This window comes from Colius striatus, chromosome 4, assembly GCF_028858725.1.
Source record: "Colius striatus isolate bColStr4 chromosome 4, bColStr4.1.hap1, whole genome shotgun sequence".
Lineage (NCBI taxonomy): Eukaryota > Metazoa > Chordata > Aves > Coliiformes > Coliidae > Colius > Colius striatus.
In genome coordinates, this window is record NC_084762.1 from 36313337 (window position 1) to 36336920 (window position 23584).

Consider the following 23584-nt stretch of genomic DNA (forward strand, 5'->3'; position numbering starts at 1 on the left):
CTGATGCTTGTCTCAGATTTGTCAGTATTTTAACTGGGGAAAATCTGAAAAGAGACTGTAACTTTGTTTTGAGTATGATTCTGTTGTGTAGTCAAGGGAATTCTTTTTGAGAAAGTTTCAAGCTTTTGTGTTTTTTGGTATCTTTTAATAGCTTGGCAGAGCTGGATGGCTCAAAAGCATCTCTGGAGTAATGTTGCAAAAGAGAAGATTAATCAGTGAGTTTGACTTACTGCAGGGGCCTGTCTGGAGTTTGATTATGGTGACCACAGTGGTGCGGCTGTCTGACGTTAATAGATCTCTTCTGGATTCAGGGTGATTTGGTGGTGTGACACGGTTCCCTTCCGACTGTGGAGAGATTAATCATAGGAGAGACACCTATGAGTTTAAATCTGACATCTTCCTGATGTCAGGTATTTTAGCTTGGTGATAATAGTTCAAATTTGTGAACTGATAATAGTGAGTTACTGTGTGATGCATTCCCTGAATGTTGTCTCGGTTGAGATGTGGCATCTATGTGTGCACATGCCTTTGTCATAATTTTGTGATGATGTGACTATGACAGCTTTTCCTTTTTGGAACTAGGTCAAGGAGGTTTTCTGACAGGCCTGGGAAATGTTCTCAAACTGTAACTGCTGGAATTAGAAGTCTATATTTGACACATTCCATGAAACTGAAACCTAATTTTTGCATTGCGAGGTGAGTATGTCCTTTAGTTTAGGAGTAAGAATGGAAGACCACTTGTAAACTCTAAGCTATCTTTTGACTGCCAATGATTCTAATGTTTGTACCTTGCAGATTTCCATGCCAGGTGTTCTGAGTCAAAAAGAAAATATTTGCTTTCCTGGCCTGCTTTGTGATCCCATGTTGATGTTCTAATGTTCTCTGCCATGATTCCCTCTCACCTTCTTTTCTAGGTTCATTTGAAGTATGTAGGCTTTCCAAGTCTTACGAAGCCTCCAGCAGCTCCTTTGCAAATCATGGACTGTGTTGTTCCTAAAAATTGTTATTCTGTTAGTTCATTAAAAGTCAGTTTGGAATTAAGCTTTGCATGTTTCTCTTGCTGCTTGTAGCTTTGTATAGAGAAGCTTAGAATGGTGAACGGGATGAGAGGGAAGGAATTAAGTGCCTGTTGTGTATTTGCTGCAAGGTAAATGTTTCTCTTCCTGTTTGTCAGTGAAAGGGCACTGTCAATATAATCATGAGTTGTTTTCTTTTTGAAAATCAGTTATATTTCTACTAAAAAATGTCTGAGAGTATGTTACGTGAAAGATTAGTTTTCTTTGTTTTATATGTTTTGTAGCTTCCCGCCCAATCATTTCTTCGTTTTCCATTGGATGGCCAGTTCAGTCCTTTATGCTCTTAGTTTGATGTGAAAGGCAAGAGAAAAAAGAGAAAAAATTTAATGTCTCTCAGCCTCCTTCAAATTAAAAATAATGTGGTTATAAAATCTACTGTTGAGAATTCTGATCAAGCCTATTCTTTTAGCTAATTTGCAGCTTTTTAAGGGATCATTTCTAAATTCTGTCTGGAATAAATGCACTAACTGCTTTGAGTGTTCAGAGTTTGAGTTATTTTGTGTAAGAACCACACAAGTTTTTGTATGGTCACCTCTATGTTAGTGCAGCCAAGATTGTGAGTTTTAATACAAACCTTGGAGAACTGGCATTATAACCATTTTATGCTAGAAAGCTATGTGTCTCTCAAAGTGTTATAAATCAACAAGTGTTGTAAATTACATAATAGTAATGGACGAGAGACACGGCTGAGGTGTTGACTTCCATGGCAGCTTGTATTTTCAGTGGTGATTTTGGTGTTACTGTACTCTCGTTCTCCAAAAAGGGTATAAAACATGTATTTTTTTAAACTCTGCCATTACCAAATACTACTTGAAGGGTGTATGAGGTTTCTAACTGTTAATACAAAAATCATGGTGTCTCACCTCTAGCTTATGCTCCACTGCTTGTTCGTAGGCTGGCACCTGTATTTCAGGCAGCCTTAAAGATGTTGCAGAAACATTAACGTTGTTAATGCTGAGTGGCATTGACATTAATGCCTCTCAGCTCTTATTTTCAAGTTCACACCTTTCTGTTGACATAACTGAAAAATATACATGACCCCTGAGCACACATGGCTTGAAGATTTTGATGAAGTAGCACATGGTCTTGCTGACCAGGACATTTCCATCCTGGTGGATCCTGAGTCCTGACACCACGGTGAGGAGAAGAGTGAGTATACGCAGTTCTGCCAAATGCTGGTGGTTATGGACTAAAGTCTTAAAACCACTGTACAAGCACTGAGAAAGTGAAGTTGAATTAGTTGCTTTAATGTCAAACTGGGTTGAAGTTAGCAAAGTTTAAGGACAATGCAAGCCTGTAACTTTTCATGTAATTGTGCTGTGCCGCTCGAATGGGTTGTGGTGAATTGTTTTAAGCAAATGTCTTATTTCAGAGGGACAAATTGGAACCAAAACTCATCAAATTAACTCTTCAGGTGAGTTTTGGTTTTTGTATTTTCAAAATGCTAATTTCCATCTCTTTTGTTCCGTGCTGGTTTGAAATTAAAGTTCCTTGCCGTTGTCATTTCTGGAATTTACAGGCAAGTCTAATGGTATTTATCTTGTTTTCCAGCATGCCACCGGAGATGCTGATAAAGATATTTTCCTATTTGGATGCTGTGTCCCTGTTGACTGTTGGTTGTGTGAATAAGCACTTCTATCATCTTGCCAATGACAAGTAAGGAGGAGGGAAGCATAAGTGCTAGTCTTAATCGTACAACAGTTAAGTTTACCCGAGCTATGAGTCTTTGTAATTTAGTTTCACTAGATGCCGGAGCACTGATGCATGTACCTACTGGCAGTTACTCTGCTGAAAATGTGCTGCATAGCTCATAGTAAAATGTCTAGCTGTGCAAGCCCTGTTAAGTTTAGTGGGAGATACGAGGTGAAAACTAAATACAGTGTTTTGAAATATTACTATTAGTGGGGTTTTTTTGTTGTAAAATTTGCATATATTTGTTTGTAGCTACATGTGCCTGCACAGGCTTTTTGATTCAGGCAATCTTTAGTGGTGTGTAGCCAGTGGCTTTGTAGAATTGTCATAGCTTTCACAATTATGAAGTCCTACTTAATTATCTCTTTCATCACGTTTCTGCATGGGGTTTGATTTTAGTCAAGTGATTTACTATTGGGTTTTAATTGTTGGTCTTTATGTCAAATTTGAAGACTTCTAACTGAAAACAAAATGAGCAAAGATAAATACTGATGCTTTTTTTTTGTAAGCAGTTGCTTATACAGAATTCACAAATTGCTCCTACAATATCATGATAATTTTATGGAAGGATCGAGAGGAGAGACCCTGGTTGGTATGAGACATCTAGGATGTCTGAGAGTTTTCTGTCTAGGATTCTGCTGCATTAGGATTGTTTAAATGAGAAATTGTCTTCCTACATAGGAAATTGCTGCATCTGGTATTCATCCATTTCTCTTTTATTTGACAAAATATGTACAGTGTATCTGTTAACATTGGCATGGACAGTTTTAGGACTGATGAATTTAAAGGCAAGACTATAATCCAGATTTATTTTTTGAGGCTGTTGACAGGTACATGAAGATAAAAATTATGTAGTTGACACGATTGTAAATCTTAATATGTGCTTTCCACTTCAGGATGGTAAGGTAGGATAAAATCATTGAGGCTCTTCAGGGGAAACTGATTAATCCGTCTCTATCTCCACAATGTCTCTTTCCATTTTCTAATCTCAGCAGAGATTACTCTATGTGCACAAATGGGATTTGCAGAAGAGATACTTTCCCTTATCTAGGAGACTGATTGGTTCAATGAGACCAGGTCACTTCTTCCCGCTGGATTTCCATGGACCTTCTTTAATCTCAATCTTGTGAAGTAACAGGAGTTATAATTGCAGTCCCTGCATATCTCTGTGACAAATCTGATCTTGGCTTTTAGGCAGAGTATCTTTTTGAGGATACTTCTGCTGAACTGGACGTATAGGATGTTGTCCTTGATGAAACAGGACCATCAGTCTCTCATTGTGATCAATCTGTGCTGCCTAATGCAGTGTTTTGTCTTTGGGCTCTTCAAATAATGTCTGCACTTAAAGAGTTTCTTGATACTGATGTCTTCAATGTAACTGTTGAAAGTGAGGAAAGGTTTCTGACCCCCTTTTCTGTACCCTCCTTTCTGTGTTATTCCTGCCTTCTTGTCATTCAGTGTGGGAAGCTCACAGAGATGGTAGATCTGAAAGCCTGAAGGTTTTGGTCACCAGCAAAGTGCTCTTTTGGGAAAGGAAGAAGCAATATGTAACTGAGACTGAGGAGAAAGTTTGTAGGAATTGGTGGCAAGTCTGTCTTTATTCAGCCTACATTGCCTGTGACTGTACCTTCAAAATACAGGAAATTCCTAACCTCTGTCTTTTCAGCATCATGCAGCCAGATGCTGAGTGAAAGAAAAAATGTCTGTCTTGGGAAGTTTTCTAGTTAACAGGAGCGGAATACAGGCAGTCATCTTGATGGACTTTTTAGGCTGAATATGACCAGTTGGATGATTTACAGATCTGTTTCCCCTGATGATGATGTGTCAAGGATATATCTTGTTTTCATCATCCTGCAGTCTGTAGCTGCTTCAGAGTTAAATAAGCATTTTCTCTCTTCGTCAGAAATATTTTATACCGTCTGATAATTGGATCGTCTTTTCTTTTCTGGTCTCAAAAGTGAAATATCTTAAATCTTTGTCTCACTCATAGGATTGTTCTTCATGTCCCTGCCTCCCTCCCCCTCCTCCTCCTCCACCGATTTGCTGAAAAGAAAGCTGGAAGCTCATGTTGACTGTGAACCCTCCCTTTATTAGTCATAGAAGCTTATGGGTCTGTGTGTTTTAAATAGCTTTAACTCAAAAAATGACAGTGGGAGATTGTGCATCTATCTGCAGAGCAGCAGGCTGGAAGGTTTTGCAAAATTCCCAAGGCCATTTGCATTAATAACAAAGAGCCCGACTCTCAGTGCGTGGGGACTTATTCTCAGCAGCTGATGAAGTCAGAGTGGCTTTTGTGGGTAGGAGGCAGTGTGGGATGGATTCAGTCCTTGAATGCTTTAATGCTTTAAGGAGAGGAAAAATGCTTTACAAAGCAGGTTAATGTAAGTTTCTCTGGAGATAAGTGATGACTGGTAAAGGTAATCTTGCTGATAAATGGTAGAGAATTTCTCTTGAGAATGCTGTTAATTTTCTTTAGTGAAGTTATTTAGACTGTGTGGCTAGCACTTTAAAATTAGAAAACGTATTGTAAACCTTTGATCACACATTGTTGTGTGAATCCTTTTAACTTCTTATACTTCCCTGAGTTATCCTAGAGATACTGAGGCACAGAGGGCAGAAATGTGACCTCATATTTTTCCTAACGAGGTGAACCCATCATTCCTGTTGCATGTTTTTTTGTCTCTTCAAAAAGACATCTCTGAGCTATTTAAAAGAGAAGGATTTGATGTGACAGTAGTACCTCCAGCAAATGGTGGATTCTAAGTGTTCTCTCCAACTCCACTTTCAGCTGGATCTGTATGAGAAACTTGAGGGGTCAACTTAGCACTTTTCCCTTCAGATAAACGTGTGTGAGGAGGATGCAGTATTGTTTTGGGGTGGAATTTTCAGAAGTAACTGCTTTACCTTAATCAATTTTCACTTAAGTCGCTGAGCTGTCCCTGAGCATCATCCTGGATCCTGTATTTTCAGGAAGAAAGACAAGACTTACTTTTTCTTTGTTTTCATGATAGCTTTCCCTTGGATATTTTCTGCTTTGTTTTGTTGTGATTTTTGTTTTAAAATTCTGCTTCATTGTGTGTCTGTGAAGGAAGCAGCAGCATAAGGGGAAGGTTGACTTTTTAAAAACCATATACTCTAACATGCTATTGAGATATCTGATGATCCTACTTCATCGAGTGCTAGACAATTTTTGTATATGTAGTTGAGATGTTTATCAACATTAGTGGCACATTGTGAGAATCAACTGAATAACTTTTAGGGGTTTTTTTTTACCCTGTGGTAGAGCAGAAAGTTGTAAGGGGGATCTCATTTGGGATGTATAATCCAGATCAAGAAATGTGTTCAGAGATTCCACATTGTTAGAGATGATCTGTTAAGCGCATGAGAAATGCTGGCATCTAGCATCTTCTGGTTTCCGAGTCTTCATGTTTGCAGTAGGGAAAGTGACCTCTTACTAGCTATTGAAAGGTCAAAATGGGGACAAGTGTACAACTGTGCTTTTGCATTTTCTTGATGAGTGCCTAGGTGGCTACAGTTTTTGGTCTTCTGTAAACTCAGATTTAGATCAAACCCAGTTTGTTGATAATCTAGGATTTTATATTTTTTTCCTGCTAACATTATGCTCAGTGGTAGTTGAGATGTGTGTGTAAGAATGATCACCTATTCCTGAAATTTATGTGATTTTCCTCTTTATTGCATTTTTATTTTCAGTGGCATATGGCTGAAAATCTACTCCAGTTGTTTTCAACCAAAAAGGAAAATTTGGAAAATGATATCTGAGCAAGCAGAAACTCTTTCCTTGGGCTGTGCTGCTCTGGATGATAGAAAGCCTGGGTATTGGAAGAGAGAATACATCTTCAAACAAATAGCTGCTGTCAAAGCTAGAGTAGCACGACTTGTTAAACCAGTAGATCCTTACACAGGTCTTCCATGTAAAAACAAAGAAGCTATGAAGTAAGCAATGCCTTGTCACAGAAGATGTATATACAAGAGCAATGTACAGAAAATTAATGGCTTTGCAAATGCTGGGGGGATATGGAACTCGAGCTATAAAATATATATCATAATGGGAAGATACAATGGCAGCCTATAACTGACCTAGCCTGAGCAACCTGTAGCAGTTAGTAGAAATGTAACATTTCTGTTGGAGGCATGGTTTCAGTTTTGTCACTTTGAGAATCTTTTTTTTATTTTTTTTTTTTAAAAAAAACCAACACCCCTCTCCCTTCTCAATTCCTAAACAACAGATCATTTGGCTTGAGTTGGATAATTGTTCTAAAGGACAAAAATGGAAAGGAATATGCAATGGAGAAGGCAAAACTGTCATTTAAAGACACGTCTGTTACTATATGTTGGTATAGTACAAACTGGCCATGCTTAGACATCCTGTCAACCCTAAAGTTATACGGAGTTGTGCCATTGTTTCCTGACCAAAGCAGAGTTCCCAGCAGGAATGGGTGAGTTTTAACATAGGATTTAGGGGTTTTTGACGTAACTGGGTTGGTAATGTGTCTGTAGGAGCTATCTGACCTTGGTTGAACTTAAGTTAGTTCTTAAAAAGCCTCTCTATATTATTTCTTCCAAAGCCTATGTTCTTCTCATCATTGATAGAGCTTTATAATAAGAAATAGATATAATCCAGCGAGCTGTGACATTAATTCATAGGTTAATGTAGCTACTGGCATGGAAGATATAGAGTGATACTACCTGCATTGCAAAGCTGAATCTAAGGCATAGATACAAGTGGGCATGAAACAAACATGTAAATCTAAAAGAATTCAATGTGAGACATTTAGATTAAAGCAATTAATAGTGTTTATTTATGTGGCTACAATCAGGTAACGTATGTTACTGGCACTTTTTTTTCAATGTGATAGGTGAGTATGTGAATTTAGGGAAAGTGGTGGTTGGCTGTGTGTGCGAAATAAATACATCCATATAAAAAATACTCCACAGCACAATGTGAGATAGCTGTTGCTTTGTAACTTAAGTGTGTACAATAATTTTCTGGCATTACATTCTGAGAAAAGATGTTTGAATTAAAAGTATATATTTGAAGTATGTATGTATTTGGTTGCTGTCAAGGAATTATCCACATATCTATGACTTGTGTGTCAGTTTAGTATAAACATTAACATCCACGTGCCTCTTAAACAAAGCACCTGGCAGTAGAGCTCTGAAAAGCAAGAATTGTTCACCTACAAAAATATGGTTGCTGAAGTAAAAGCAAAGCATTTTCCTAAAAAAAGAAGTCTTGTGTAAACAAGTCTTGCAGTCATATTATGTGGGATATGTAGTTGTTTTATCAAGATGATGACTCATATGTAGAAAATGGTAAAAGAAAACTTCTAGGCAGGTAGTGTATTTCACAGAGTTGTAAGTTGTTAAAGCTTGTGAATATACATGAAGGTAATGATTTCACAAATATCAGAATGCTACTCAGAATGTTAGGACTATAAGGAGCTAGTGCAGGGACTTTGGAAAAGCCCCTGTATTTATACCAGCCTGATTGAGACAAAGATGGAAAGGGCTCATGTCTCGTGCCTTCCCCAAATCTTCAAGTTCAAGGTAATGTGATGAAGTTGCTGTCAGTTGCTGCCTTCCTAGCACTGTGTAGTGGTAGGCGACACTACTGTGATACTATTGGAAATCTAGGAACGGCCTTGAATAGAACAAGTGCATGAGTCTGCAAAGTGTTTTGAGTATAAGAAAAGCCTAAGTCCATGAATGGTTTTAGAAAGATTAATTCTGAATAGGTAATGCAGACTGTGCTTTTTACTTTTTTTTATGCACCATTAGCCAATAAGAATGCCTGTATAGTCTGAACTTTAATTAAAGGGTGTTATAGAACTAAATTGTTTTAATTACAGGCAAAATCTAGAAATAATTTTCTAAAACATGAAAACTTCCTCTAACAGAAGATTTTAATTTATTATATGTACAGTTTGATCCTTTCTTTGGAATTTTGCTCTGTGGAAGAAGAATTTACCTTCTTACTAGCTTACTTCATACTGACGAATGTTCAGTGATTCCATCTGGTATTAAAAATAAATTAATAATGTAATTCTGCAGATAGTTTGAAATATTGAGCAAGCATGTAAGTTTTTAAAATAGCATATGAGGCCATCCTATGGTGGCTTTTGTTTCTTGTCTAGTGTTGAAATCCTGCTAGTATGCTGTGGTTGTTTAGAAGAAGGTTTATGGCTATGCATGCTGGATACTTTCAAAACCATTTACATCATCTATATGTTCTTTTTAAAGACCTCATTGGCGTTCCTTAGTTGCTGAATACTGTCTTGCTAACCTGACTGAAAGCAGTGTAGCAGCTGGTGCTGATAAGCTTGTCCAGCTCTTTATTCTGAATCCAGGACTCTTAGTAGGACTTTGGAAGGTAAGATAACAATTTTGTTTGTTAGTACTTTACTACAACTTGAAGAAACAGATTCTTTTGCCTTGTAGTTTGGGATTTTGAGAGTTTTTATGGGTTTTGGTGTTTGGTGTTTTTTTATTTTCAATCTTAATTTTTTTCATTGTGTTTTGAAACATCTTGACTAAACTAACAAAAAGATACAGGTAGTGACAGCTAGCTGATGATTTATTATATTCTAAAGAGTTGTCTCAGGAGCATCTATACTTTTCAAAAAATCCACCTCTAATTAAAAGAACAGTTATATATCATAGTATATCGGATACCGTCCTGATATTGTTTCTGTGTTCAGTTGTCTTTGCTTTGCAGTCTTCACATGCCAAAGTTTGGTATCCTAAAGACATTCTAAGTAGAACAGTTAGAGGACAGATGTTCTTCTTCCCCTGATTCATATGTTGCCTTTTCTCAATCACTCAAAGTGAGGATTTCCCACAAGGCAACTTTGCTATTTTTTCCTTTAATGTATGTCTCCAAGTAGTCGTGTCCTGCTCCAGCTGTAAGTCATGCCCTTCTGCGAGTATTCAGTTCTTGGTATTAAGCATCTAAGTTATGGGTTTAGACTATGCAGACTATGTGTAGAAATGAGTGCCTTTAGAGAGCAGTGTGGAGCATCCAAAGTAGACTTCTACTCTAAAAGAATCCGCATCTTTGCACTGAGTACATTGAGATGTATGTGTCTGCTTGAAGTTACATGTAGTTAGGTGCAATGGAAGCCTATCGTGGGTGTTCTGCTCTTGGACTGAATTCAGGGATGGCAGCCCTTTCTTCTGCCCACTGCCATGTTTATGACCTGGGCTTTTTATTAGGCACTGGCAAGAAACTTCCCTCAGGGAGCCTGTGAGCAGTTTCTCTGAGCTGTGTCTTGTTTCCAGATGGAAATTCTTGCTACCTCAAATATGCACAATCACTAGAGGAATTGTTTAAAACCACAGGAGGAATATTTGTTTCACTCTTTCTTAAACGTAAAATCCATTTTCTAGAAAACTTGAGACTGGCTGACCTGCATGAGCCTATTATGGGCTGTTGCAATCTATGAAAAGCCATTTCTTTTGTATCTTGTGCCCTTGTGGCCAAGAAGGCCAATGGCATCCTGGGATCCATCAAGAAGAGTGTAGCCAGCAGGTCAAGGGAGGTTCTTCTGCCTCTCTACTCTGCCCTGGTGAGACCTCATCTGGAGTACTGTGTCCAGTTCTGGGCTCCTCAGCTCAAGAGGGACAGGGAACTTCTGGAGAGAGTCCAGCACAGGGCCACCGAGATGATCAGGAGAATGGAACATCTTTCATACGAGGAATGGCTGCGGGATCTGTGGCTGTTTAGTCTGGAGAAGAGGAGACTGAGGGGAGATCTTATTAACATTTATAAATATCTAAAGGGTGGGTGTCAGGAGGTTGGGACATCCCTTTTTCTATAGTAGCTAGTAACAGGACAAGGGGTAATGGGATGAAGCTGGAACACAAAAAGTTCCACTTAAACATAAGGAAAAACTATTTCACTGTGAGGGTGATGGAGCAGTGGAACAGGCTGCCCAGGGGGGTTGTGGAGTCTCCTTCCTTGGAGGGCTTCAAGACCCACCTGGACATGTTCCTATGTGACCTGATCTAGGTGACCCTGCTTCTGCAGGGAGGTTGGACTAGATGATCTCTATGATTCATTCTGTGATTCAGAAGTTTACTCTGTGGTGGTGTCTCTATGGCCTTGCTAGCATGCCACCCCTTCCCCTGCTTGGAAAGAAAACTCTTTCAGCACCTGGAAATAGTTCAATCATAACTAAGTTCCACAACATTGTTAAGTGTCAAATGCCTGACTCCAGTACATTTTTCCTGCTTACTTTTCTGAACAGCTGTTCTTATTCTCTGTGTAGGCAGAGGAACATTAGGCAGTTAACTGTAGATAGAATGTAATAATCGTAAATGCCACACATTGTGGTTTTTTACACCTAGCTACGCAACAGAAATTGTTGATGCTAGCAATTTTGACAATCAAGGAGAGGTTATGTGGGCCTTTTGGTATTTTAGATAAAGTCTGAGAGACTCTGTGACTAATAAATCTCTGTCATTACATCTTTTATAGCTGTAATTTTGCACTACAAAAGTACAGGAGTAGCTGGAAAACAAAAAGTTTAGGTAGGGGATGTCATTTTCTGTTTTGTAACCCAAAATGGTGAAAACAATAGTCGACCACTTTTCTGGACTGCAATAGACTGCTGGCAGCAAGTAATGTTGCTATTGACTTGTGTGTTTGCAAATGTAGGACTTAAAAATGCTTTTTTTTCCCTTTTTTTAATAAAAAAGCTGAAATCCTAGCATTCTGAGTTGTTGAAGTGAATACATATCTGAGCTCTGAAGTTTTCTTTGAGCTATATAGGCCTATAGAAGGTATGTCTTATTATTTTCCCAGGAATATGTAATCTGGGGAAGACATCTGGGGTTTTACTTTGCAATTCAGTATTTCTGTTGAATAGCTCTGTATTCTGCAGTGGTGTTAGTCCTCTTTGCAAATAGTTCCTAACAACAATAAGCTAGTAAGTATGTAGTAGCTAGGTGTAAGGCCTGTTTGAACCTTTTTAGGTGTTTGATTTAAAGTGATATAAGTAGAAGCCAGAGAAGTACAATTCATGGATTGTTACTGAAAACTTTTGCCCTGGCATATAGTTTGTTTCCCTCTCTTTCCCCAAAAGACAGAAATGCTGTGATCTTTTACATATATTCTGTATTTTTGTGAAAAGACAATAGCAGTTACAGGAGTTAAAGCCATTATTAACATGATTACAGTAATTTTGAGAGTAATAAGCAGCGACATTTATCTATGAACACTAATGCTCAGGAAGACCTTGTGGAAAAAAGGTATTTCTGGATGATAATGCATCTACCTTAATTTTCAGGAGAAAAACGAAATTGCTTTTGTTATGGCAAGTCTTCATAATCATCAGCTTATTGAGAGAAGCATTTTGGGTTCTGCTACTGTGTAAGTTTTGGTTTCTCCTTTGTAGGTAATAAAGATAAACTTTTTAGAAAGCTTTGAGTTTTACAGTTAAAATTGGCTGCTTGTTAAAGGTTTATATTTAGTCAGTAATTAACTTGTTTAATATAAACAACAATTAAGGTAACTAGTTCCGTAATAAAATGTTGCCATTGTTATGCTATTAAGGAAATAATTTAGTCATACAAGTAGACTAGTACTTACTCTATTCAGAAAATTAGATATGAACTGCCCATACTTTCTCACTTTTCACAATCAGTCTTTTTATTCCCTCTTCTTATCTGAAATACCTAGAAAAGAGGGAGACATTTTAAGAAGCAGGAAAACAATTTTCAGCTATGTAAGAGGGGTGAAAGACATTCCAGTAAACTAATGAAGTGCTTGCATTTGCCTTTTGGTCCAACGGAAAAACTAGCTGGATTTGCTGTGAAGTATTTGTGTAGATGTGTATATAGCATTGTAAAACAGAACACGTGTTTATACACTGTAAAAATGTTTAAAAATATGTTTGATGTTTTTTTAGCTCTAGAAATGATTTTGGTGATTTAGTTTTCATAGAATCACAGAATGGTAGGGGTTGGAAGGGACCTTTAGAGATCATCTAGTCCAACCCCCTTGCAGAAGCAGGTTCACCTAGATCAGGTCGCATAGGAACATATCCAGGTGGGTCTTGAAGACCTCCAAGGAAGGAGACTCCACAACCCCCCTGGGCAGCCTGTGCCAGGGCTCCCTCACCCTCACAGTGAAATAGTTTTTCCTTATGTTTAAGTGGAACTTTTTGTGTTCCAGCTTCATCCCATTACCCCTTGTCCTGTTGCTAGCTACTATAGAAAAAAGGGATGTCCCAACCTCCCGACACCCACCCTTTACATATTTATATTTGTAGTTAAGCCAGTGCTTTGTGTATGTGTGTGTGTAAACAAGTCCATAATTTGGAGTTTAACAGATATACCTTTAAAGTTGACTGTCATATTTTCTGCCTTTGGCTAGGCTGGACAGCTGATTAAAAAAATGATGCTATATTGAACAGCTTAAAAGAAGTATGATGAACTAGAGATATTTACTTTTTCAAAAGCATTAATAAACAAGAAAAGTTATGCGTTCCAGTAATTTTTCTTCTCTTAAAACCTTTCCTAAGGTGATAGTCTCAGTCTAGGGCTGTTTACTATATCACTTTCTATGAAGCCCTTCCCCCTTGCCTAGTTCTGTAATAATACTTTTTTTTACAGTCAGTATGCCCTTCCACCTAACAAACCCCTACTGGATGATGTCGACTCACAGTATGGACTGCATGGCTACAGTCTACATCTTGATATGCACGGTGGAAAATGCACCTACCTGTGTGGAACATTAAAGAGCCTGTTCTGCATAAAAGGTAGAGTTGACAGAACAGTAATGTCTGTTTTTAAAATGATCCCTGCTGATATGTTTTCCCTCTCATATCCAATATGTCTGTTTTAAGGGGAGAAACTGAAATGGAGTTTTAAGAATAAGCTGTCTGTTTGTTGTGTGATTCCTTTATATTTGCATGGTGCACTGTGTGGTGTCGTGAGTTTGCTCTATATGAAGTCTACCTGCTCTTACATTGACACAGTGTCAGGCCTGAGATAGAAGTTCAGCAGATTGTCAGGATATTTTCGTTTGGTTCAGTGCTGAGCTAATAATGCAGTGGCGCAGCTTTTCGTCCAGGTTGATGTTCTTTTCACATGTGTGCTATAAGGGAGAGTTTTTTTATCCTCATAAATTTTGGAGTGCTATTTTTGTAGAATTCTACTCAAATACAGTTTGAGTGCATTGGCAGATTAAATATATAAATATATTTGTAGAAGATACTGTGAGTTTTGGGGTTTATAGCTTTTATTTAGGTCAACCTAAGATTGCCTGTTCTATTATCCTTTAGTTGTGTAATAAACAGCTTCAGTGGTTGTTTTTAACTGTATTGCTTTTTTTATCAGTTCTTCACATTTCTTTTCATGAGATATGATTAGCTGTCCTTGTTCATATACAGCCCAACTTAATAATTCTCCTAGGGTTTTTCAAGATATATGGGTGATCTCTCTTTTGACATAACTTCAACACAACCCTGCCTACAGCTACGCAGCTGTCTTTCTGTCAGCAGAGACAGGTTAAAATGTTAAACACTGTAGATTTTTCTTGTAGCTACTGGTGAGCCTTCTGTTGATTTCAGAAAATACTGTTCTGGATGAAGACAGTAGAGGGCACTGTTGTCGGGCTTGAGCACCTTTACAGTGTCAGAACAATTTTCCCTATTATTTTTTTTTAAATTGTATTTGATGACTCCAAGAACTGTCATTTAGGCTGTAGCCTTGTGTGCACAGTATGGAGTGTTTTAGTCCTTTGAATTTGAAACAAACCTGTTTTCAGATTCTCAAAAAGCTCCTGGCTTGAAATAAGGGAATACTCACAGCGAAATTCTGTCCATGTAGCAATGCAAGTCTCTCCTGAGGTGGTGTTCGATACAGGAATTCTCTTTATACCCTGAAATAATAAGAATAAAAAAAATGTTCTGTGACTTGGCCAGAGGGTTGAGTTTTTGCTTTAGTTTAGGGTTGTGTTTTTTTTTTTATTATTAGATGAATGTCATGTTTTGTTTTCTAAGATGCAGATTGTTGCTCCTAGCAAAACAAGAGCTATACAAGAGACAGGACCCTTTCTGTGTTGTTATTGTTTTGCTGCTTAGAAGCTACTTCTGGTTAAAGATTAAGCTGATGTTTATGCAAATTGTAGCAAATGTCCAGGAGCTACAGCTGTGATGCTGTCTCACTTTGCAAGTTAGAGAATCTGTTCTATGATCAGGAAGGTTTTCTAAACAGTTTCACTTTTATGTCCTTTAGCTGTATGACAGCTACTTCAGTCTGCTCTCACAGGACATCAGCCAGCTGAAGCCATTTGTCATCTAGTCCCTTCCATGTACCTGCACAGTAATTCTTTTTGGAAAATGCTTGATTTCCTCTATAATTTCTCCTCAAAAAATGATGTAGTGAGGCAGCTTATGGCTATCTGCTGTCACATATCTTCACAGTAATTTGTTGTTCACTTCACTCTTTCTGGTAAATAGGATGTTTCTGAATGTGGCCAACAGTATAGGTTTGTCTGAGCTGGTTGTACTTGGTGCTTTGTGCTTTGGTTTTAGGCTCACTTCTAATGATAGCCTTTGGCCTATTCTCTGAGAGGGCCTTGAAGCACAAAAGGCTCTGACAGATAGAGAAATCCTATAATTTCTTGGAATTCTCTTACCAATCCAGATTTATTTTAAGGTATGGATGAGGCATGCCAATGACAGTTTCTACAACCTGAAGCACAGATCAGTTGTCAGCTATTATACTGGGGTTTTATTTCTTTGTTTCCATTATAAAGCTGTAGGTACTCCTAGGTTACCAGGGAATGTCCAGTTGTTACTTTGCAGAATGTTTCATTTATTTGTTCATGTTTTATTTTTATGTGTTTTTTTCTTAGTGTTCATTAATGTTGTGCTTTATTTTGCTGCTCTATATTAAATTCTTTCTGCAAAATTCTCAACAGTAAATTGAAAAAGTTATGTCACTTCATTGAACTAAGGTGATGGACTGTATATGGCTTCACCTTTTTTTTTTTTAGTTTTTTTCCTAATGTTAATCACAAAATGGTTGGGGTTGGAAGGGACCTTTAGGGATCATCTAATCCACCCCCCCGCTAAAGCAGGACCACCTAGATCAGGTCACAGAGGAACACGTCCAAGTAGGTTTTGAAAGCCTCCAGAGAAGGAGACTCCACACCCTCCCTGGGCAGCCTGTGCCAGGACTCTGTTACCCTTAGAGTAAAGAAGTTTCTCCTTAAGTGGAACTTCCTGTGTTCCAGCTTGTGACTGTTACTGCTTGTCCTAGAATACTTGCACTGCAGTAACTAGCTGCTTTACTGCTCTGTTTTTGATGTTTTTTAGAGTTTTATTCTATGCTTCCTTCCATTTAAACAGGATTGGTAATATGGGCATGTTCACAGTGTAGGGTGAGCATGCTAAATACTTTCAAATTGAATTGAAATGAAAACATTCATTGTTTTCAGGAAGCTGTGGCAGATTTTTCATGTGACTCATAGAAGCCATGAATACTACATCTATCTTTTTATTAAACATTATTGAAATGTGTTTAGTTAGTTTTTTATCTTTTTATGCATAGCTTTGTAACCACACGGTAGTCTAATCTTTGGCTTTTCCATGTTATTCCTTGTTAGTTTAAGTGTATGTGTTTGTAAAATGTAATAGGTGGTTTTTTGTGTATTTAGGGAGCTTTTAAGATTTGTTTGTAAAACATTACATCATGTATTGGAAATGTTTTTGCTGGACCTTGAAGATTACAATGCAAGTTTAAAGGACTGTTTCAGCATGGTAAGCCTGATTGTTGCCATTAAAATTACTGTTAAGCATAGCCTTCCCTGTGAAAGTAACAATTGAATTACAGCTTGCAAAAAAGACTTGGTTAGCAAAACCAAACTATTTGTTCCTTTCCCCTAAGGATTGTCTACATGATACATGTTCTCTGCATTGATAGTCCCTTTATTTGGAAGTAGTTGTTCCCTATAACCTAGACTGATTAATGAGCTGCTTTGCTTCTATATGTGTCTTGCATAACCTCTGGACTGTAGATATTGTAAGGGAACAAAGAAACAAGTTCTAGATCAAGCTGAAGAGCACCCTGTCCAATTTACTTCCCCTGCATTTCCCCCGGTACATTTTACATTGCTTACTCTGCCCTTTAATTCGCTTTTCTCCTCTGACAGGGTGGAGGAAGGGGAGATTTCAGTATTTAGCACTTAAGGATCTTGGTAATTTCTAGTCTTACCTTTTCTTTCTTCTGCATATGAGGATTGTAACAGAGCTGTTAGATTTTTAATAAGTATATTATGAAGACTGATTTAACTAACCTATGAAAAATTATCCTTCAGATTCCTGATCTCTGTCACATATTTCTGGCTTCTGGCTTAAAGTTAAGAAGTAGCTGCAGAAGGGGATTTATAACTTACAGCTTTGCCAGGTGACCTGTCTAGCAATGCAGCAGTTCATGTTATTAATTCCATGCAATAGTAACAATGTCCTGGGCCTCATTAATTTATTAGCAATATGCTTTTTTTCTTTTTTTTTTTTTTTTTCCATTAAAATTTTCACTTATTTTGAGTGAGAGGAGTAGCTGAATTGTGGATGACTGAGCAGTCCTTTGGAAAAGCTGCTGGTTGACTGGTGTTGTTTAAGGTCTCTTGTATCAACTTTCAATGCAGACTTTCAATGCTCACTCAGTAAAGCTTGACTATTTAAAATATTTTTGTCTTGAATGAACTCTTGTTGTTGGATTTGATTTACTGCGGTTTAGCACTGAACCACTTAGGTATTCACTTAATAGCTTTTTTTTACACTTTGAGCTGTATCCTGAAAGTGGATTTTGCATACACTTTTCTCACTGACTTCTCTGAGACTTCGCTACAGGACAGTGGGTGTCATTGTCTGGAGGGATGCATTTTACTTCAACCATGCAAAATATTTCCTGGGCATAGTCATGATGGTTTCACTTTAGTCACACTCCTATTCCAGACAATGTCTGTACTGAAAAATCTGCTGTTCCTGTCCTCTTAACATGTGTTGGTGGGCTTCCTCCACCCCATAAGTATTCTTTGGATTCCCAGCTTGTGAATGATGTCTTTACAGCTTTGGTTTATGGCCAGACGTCACTTGGGAGTTGCTTGTCCCCACAATATCAATTCAAGGAAGTTTACTACATAAGCTAGAAACTATGAGCTCTCTTTCTTTGTCAGTTTGCCTCCAGCTGTCTGCCCTTAGCAGCCATCAAGCAAAGACATTTATTGCACCTTCACAGAGGCTTTAGCTTTTTAACTCAAAGCCAGGCTTTCTGATGTTGCTTTTGCCTTCATCTTACCATCCAGGGTCCTTTGCTACTGAATCCTGGCAAGCAATATTTTCCTGGGAATTCCTCTCTTCGTATCAATCTCTTGCAAGAGCTGGATACTTAAATCAGTTACTTTCTTTTTTTTTTTTTTTTTTTTAAATTTTTTTTAAAGAATTCAACTTAGAGGTCTCTAGTGCTCTAGTTTGCTCTTCTAAGACAGTATCTCATGTTCAAGGAAATTTATTTAAGGGATATCCTACAAAAAAAATCTGCTAATGTCGTTATGTCATATTGGTTTTTATGTTTTGTTCTGATTTTTCTTTTAGTCAGAGATCTTGTTTGCTATGATATACCCAAAATTATAATTGGACTGTTGGACTCCCTGTTTAATTTTCCTCCTCCAATAGTGAAGGGAAAAAGGAACAATTAAAAAAAAGTCTTCAGGGAAGAAATATAGTTATGTGTAGTAATAAAATAGAATAAAAATAACAGACAAGTCTTCATAATTTGGTCAAGAAAGGAAGGTGAGACTTTGGGAAGCTATTTAAAAAATGAACAATTCTGTAATTTAAAAACTTGATTAAAGCCAAGCTTGTCACTTAAAATGAGGGAACATTCTTTCTGAGGAAGACTGATAATTATCCTTATTTCCTGTTGTACAGGGTTATCTGAGTTACCAGAATGAGCAAAGAGGTTTGTGTTTTTTTTTTTTTTTCTAGAGAAGGGAGTTGGGGGGCTTTTATCTCACAATATGTTTCAAATATTATTTGTTGATTTCAATTCAGGGAAGTTTACTGCAGAAGCTAGAATCTATGGGCTCTCTTTCTTGGTCATTTTGGCTCCAGCTGTCTGCCCTTAGCAGCCAACAGGCAAAGGCATTTATTGCTCCTTCAAACAGGCTTTAGCTTCACACAGGCTTTCTGCTGGGAGAACTCAGGCAGAAAGCAGCTATCTATGAGAGGTGGAAACAGGGGCTGGCTTCTTGGGAAGAGTATAGGAACATTGCCAGAGCATGCAGGGGTGCAACTAGGAAGGCTAGAGCCCTTCTAGAATTAATTTTTGCCAGGAAAGTTAAGGACAGTAATAAGGCGTTTTTCAAGTACATCAGCAGCAGAAGGAAGATGAGGGGGAATGTGAACCCGCTACTAAACACAGAGGGTGTCCTGGTCACTGAGGATGCAGAGAAGGCCGAAGTACTGAATGCCTTCTTTGCTTCAGTCTTTATAGCCAAAGCCGGCGCTCAGGAAACCCAGTCCAGCAAGGATAACAGGATGGCCAGGACAGCAGAGGCCTTGCCCTGGGTGGAAGAGGAAGAACTTAAAGACTTGTTGGCCAAGCTTAAGGCTCATTAGTTGAAGGGTCCTGATAGGATGCATCCGAGAGTGCTGAGGGAGCTGGCTGATGTGATTGTTAAGCCTCTCTACATCATTTTTGAACAATCGTGGAGGACTGGAGAAAGGCCAGTGTCACAAGGACAAGAAGGATGACCCAGGAAGTTACAGGCCGGTCAGCCTCACCTCCATCCCTGGAAAAGTGATGGAACAACTCATCCTGAATGTTATCACTGAACATATGGAGGAAAAGATGGTTATCGGGGGGAATCAACGTGGCGTCACCAAGGGGAAATCCTGTTTGACCAACCTGATAGCCTTCTATGAGTGCATAACTGGCTGGCTAGATGAGGGGAGAGCAGTGGATGTCATCTACCTTGACTTCAGCAAGGCTTTTGACATTGTCTCCCATAACATCCTTGTCAGAAAGCTCAAGTAGTGTGGCTTGGATGAGTGGAGAGTGAGGTGGATCGAGAGCTGGCTGAATGACAGAGCCCAGAGGATGGTGATCAGTGGCACAGAATCGAGTTGGAGGCCTGTGGCCAGTGGAGTTCCACAGGGATCGGTTCTGGGGACAGCCTTGTTCAACATCTTCATCAACGACCTGGATGAAGAGACTGAGGGTACCCTCAGCAAGTTGGCTGATGACACCAAGCTGGGAGGACTGGCTGATTCCTCAGAAGGCTGTGCTGCCATTCAGCGGGATCTCGATTGGGTTCAGAGTTGGGCAGAGAGGAACCTCATGAGGTTCAACAAGGACAAGTGCAGAGTCCTGCACTGGGGCAGGGACAGCCCCATGCACCAGTACAGGCTGGGGGTCAAACTGCTGAAGAGCAGCTGTGCAGAGAGAGACCTGGGAGTCCTGGTTGATAATAAACATGAGCCAGCAATGTCCCCTTGTGGCCAAGAAGGCTAAAATGGTATCTTGATTGAGGTTCTGCTCCCCCACTATTCTGCCCTGGTGAGGCCTCATCTGGAGTCCTGTGTCCGGTTCTGGGCTCCTCAGCTCAAGAGGGACAGAGAACTTCTGGAGAGAGTCTCCTGCAGGGCCACCAAGATGATCAGGGGACTGTAACATCTTTCATACGAGGAAAGGCTGTGGGAACTGGGGCTGTTTAGTCTGGAGAAGAGGAGATTGAAGGGAGATCTTATTAACATTTATAAATATCTAAATGATGGGTGTCAGGAGATTGGGACATCCCTTTTTTCTATAGTAGCTAACAACAGGACAAGGGGTGATGGGATGAAGCTGGAACACAAAAAGTTCCATTTAAATACAAGAAAAAAATATTTTACTGTGAGGGTGAGGGAGCCCTGGCACAGGCTGCCCAGGGAGGGTGTGGAGTCTCCTTCCTTGGAGGACCTGCCTGGACATGTTCCTATGTGACCTGATCTAGGTGAACCTGCTTCTGCAGGGGGATTGGATTACATGATCTTAAAAGGTCCCTTCTTACCCCTACCATTCTGTGATTCTATGATTTCTGGGGAGTGGCCAGTAGTGGAGGCACTGATGGTATGGAGTTGAAATACTGAACATGGAATTTACTGCTTGTGCCCTTGCTTCAGTCCTTTAGGTGACATTCAGATTTTTATACTCAAACATACATTTTTTTTTAGCTGTTGGTTCTACTGTGAATCACAGAATTAAAGCCCCAAACTGTGACTTAAATTTTTTGTAATGTGTTTGGTATCTAGTGATGTATATGAGGATTCTTCATTGGGCAGTGGAAGGAAAGTAAAGACATGTAGAGAAGCAGAGAGAACACTTGCAGGGTATTTGGGCTTAGTTTGATTTGTAGCAGTATAATATTATATATTGTTAATATTTTCAGGTGATGTTGCAAATGAATATTTGAGACTCACAGCTATAAGCTTAAAGGACCATACGAAGCATTTGCCTGTTGGTGGAACGTTTGGTTTATCGTGGGAAACAGATGTGTTTAAAGGAAATGTAAAGGTCAGTCAAATATTTTTTCTTTCTGGAAATACTTTTCTCAGAACAGAATTATGTTTATGCATCCTAAATATAATATATTTATTTAAAAGAGTGTTAAAAGAGTGTAACTAGAAAAAAACTTGATTCAAATGTTGTAAAAATTATGTGAATTTTGAGGAAAACAGGTTTTATACTTCTTGTCTTAGACTCCAGATTGAATGATTAAGGGAGGTTCTCTTCCCCTTGTACTCCCTTCTCCCCCTGCTGAGGCCTCAGCTGGAGTCCTGTGTCCAGTTCTGGGCTCCACAGCTCAAGAGGGACAGGGAACCTCTAGAGAGACTCCATTGCAGGGGTCTGTGGCATCTTTCCTATGAGGAAAAGTTGTGAGACCTGGGTCTGTTTAGCCTAGAAAAGAGAAGACTAAGGGGTGGGAACTCATTAACACTTATAAGTACCTAAAAGGTTGATGTTAGGAGGATGGGGTGACACTTTTTTCTGTAGGATCCAGTGATAGAGATAATGAAGGTAAGCTGGGACACAAAAAGTTGCACTTAAACACAAGGCAAAACTTCTTTTCTGTGAGGGTGAGGGAGCCCTGGCACAGCCCGCCCTGGGAGGATGTGGAATCTCCTTCTCTGAAGGTTTTCAGATCTGCCTGAACACGTTCCTGATTGTTTCTGTGTGACCTGATTGAGGTGAATCTGCTTTAGCACAAGGGTTGGACTAGATGATCTTGAAAAGTCTTTTCCAAACCCTACCATTCTCTGCTTCTGTGATTCTATGATAAAGCTGTTACACATATGTGATAACTTGGCAAAGATGCTGTGACTGACAAGCTCCATTTGGAAATGGTGGACAAATAATGTACTGTGCATGTGCCTTTTGTGGGGATTTTGGTTTTTTGTTGTTGTTTTGTTTTTTGGGCAATAAGTTGAACCTCTGGGGAAATACTATGCAGTTCTTTTCTGAAAAATGTGACTTACTACTGAAAAAAGACCCGGTTCAACATTTACTTTCAATTTTGGCACTTACTTTGAAAAAAAGTAGAAATTAATAAAAACTGCCATTTCTGCTATTCTTGTGTAAGTGTGAAGTGGAATACTGTTTGCTAACGTAAAACTGTGCTTATAGACATTCATATACTTGTCAAGCAGCTTTCCTGTACAATTTGGAATATAAAATTTCTCTTAAAATTTAGTAATCTGCTAGGATCTGTTGGGTACATGAACTACAGTTGAGCTTGGATTACAGTCTCCATTTAGTCCTCCCTCTCTAATTGCTCATAGCTTTTTTTTTTCCCCCTTCATATTCCTTGTTTGCATAGTGATAAGTTTGTTCACTTTCATTTTCTTCTAGGTTTTTACTGTCCTTTTTTGAGTTGGTTGTTTGTTTTCAAAAGAACAAATCCTTCCCCTATACACTTGTAACTAGAAGGAATTCAAGATTAGAAGAACAAACTTTTGAGGCAATTGCTTGCCATCTTTCTTTAGTCGTTGGGAATATTAATTTTGAACCATTACAGGAATGCAGAATAGGTGAGGTTTGTTTGAGGAGCTTGAATTATTTTTGTTTACATTGATTTTTATGATGTCTCCCATTAATTTTGGTAAAACTATTTGCATGCTTTCAGTTAGTGCATTAGTGAGATCTGACATGTCATTACAGAGTATGCTTCATTTGCTTGGAAGGCATACAACAGGAGATGGGAGATCTTGCTGCCATGTTGCGCAGTTATCAGAAAATTAAGGCTCTGGGGAGACCTTATTGTGGTTTTTCCATATATAAAGGGGGCTTATGAGAGAGACTCAGAGAGACTTTTTGCTAAGGACTGTAGTGACAGGACAAGGGTTTTAAAAGGAAAGAGGGAAGATTTCGATTGGACATGAGGAAGAATTGTTTTACAGTGAATGTTGAGACACTGGAACATGTTTTCCAGAGAAGCGGTGGGGCCTCATCACTGGAAATGTGCAAGACTGTGTTGGATGGGTCTTCTAGCAACCTGATCTAGTGGAAGGTGTACCTACCAATGGCAGGGAGTTTGGGCTAAGTGCTTCTTTAAAGCTCTCTTCTAACCGAAACCATTCTGTGATTCTATGTGGTTTACATTTGCTTGGCAGAATTTTGTCTTCCATGAAAATAACCATGAGTGGCACAGTAAAATCTGGGAAATTAACTGGCAGAGGAAACAGAGAGCTACAACCCTAGTCTTTAGTTTTGTCCTATATGCTTACAGCATAAGTTATATTGAA

At 38.8% G+C, this 23584-nt stretch overlaps 1 protein-coding gene across 2 annotated transcripts in view; it reads left to right on the forward strand.

Annotated features, from left to right (window-relative positions):
- Positions 1–2627: 2627 nt before the first annotated feature.
- FBXO15 (F-box protein 15) overlaps positions 2628–23584 on the forward strand; it is a 93101-nt gene continuing 72144 nt past the window's right edge. The window contains exons 1-7 of one of the 2 annotated variants that reach the window (XM_061995542.1): positions 2628–2732; positions 6480–6722; positions 7016–7225; positions 9030–9159; positions 12077–12159; positions 13404–13549; positions 21232–21356. In XM_061995542.1, coding sequence (XP_061851526.1) covers positions 2629–2732; positions 6480–6722; positions 7016–7225; positions 9030–9159; positions 12077–12159; positions 13404–13549; positions 21232–21356 — 1041 coding nt within the window. In that variant the 5' untranslated portion in view covers position 2628. The remainder of the gene's footprint in view (positions 2733–6479; positions 6723–7015; positions 7226–9029; positions 9160–12076; positions 12160–13403; positions 13550–21231; positions 21357–23584) is intronic. The other variant, XM_061995541.1, reaches the window with a different exon arrangement.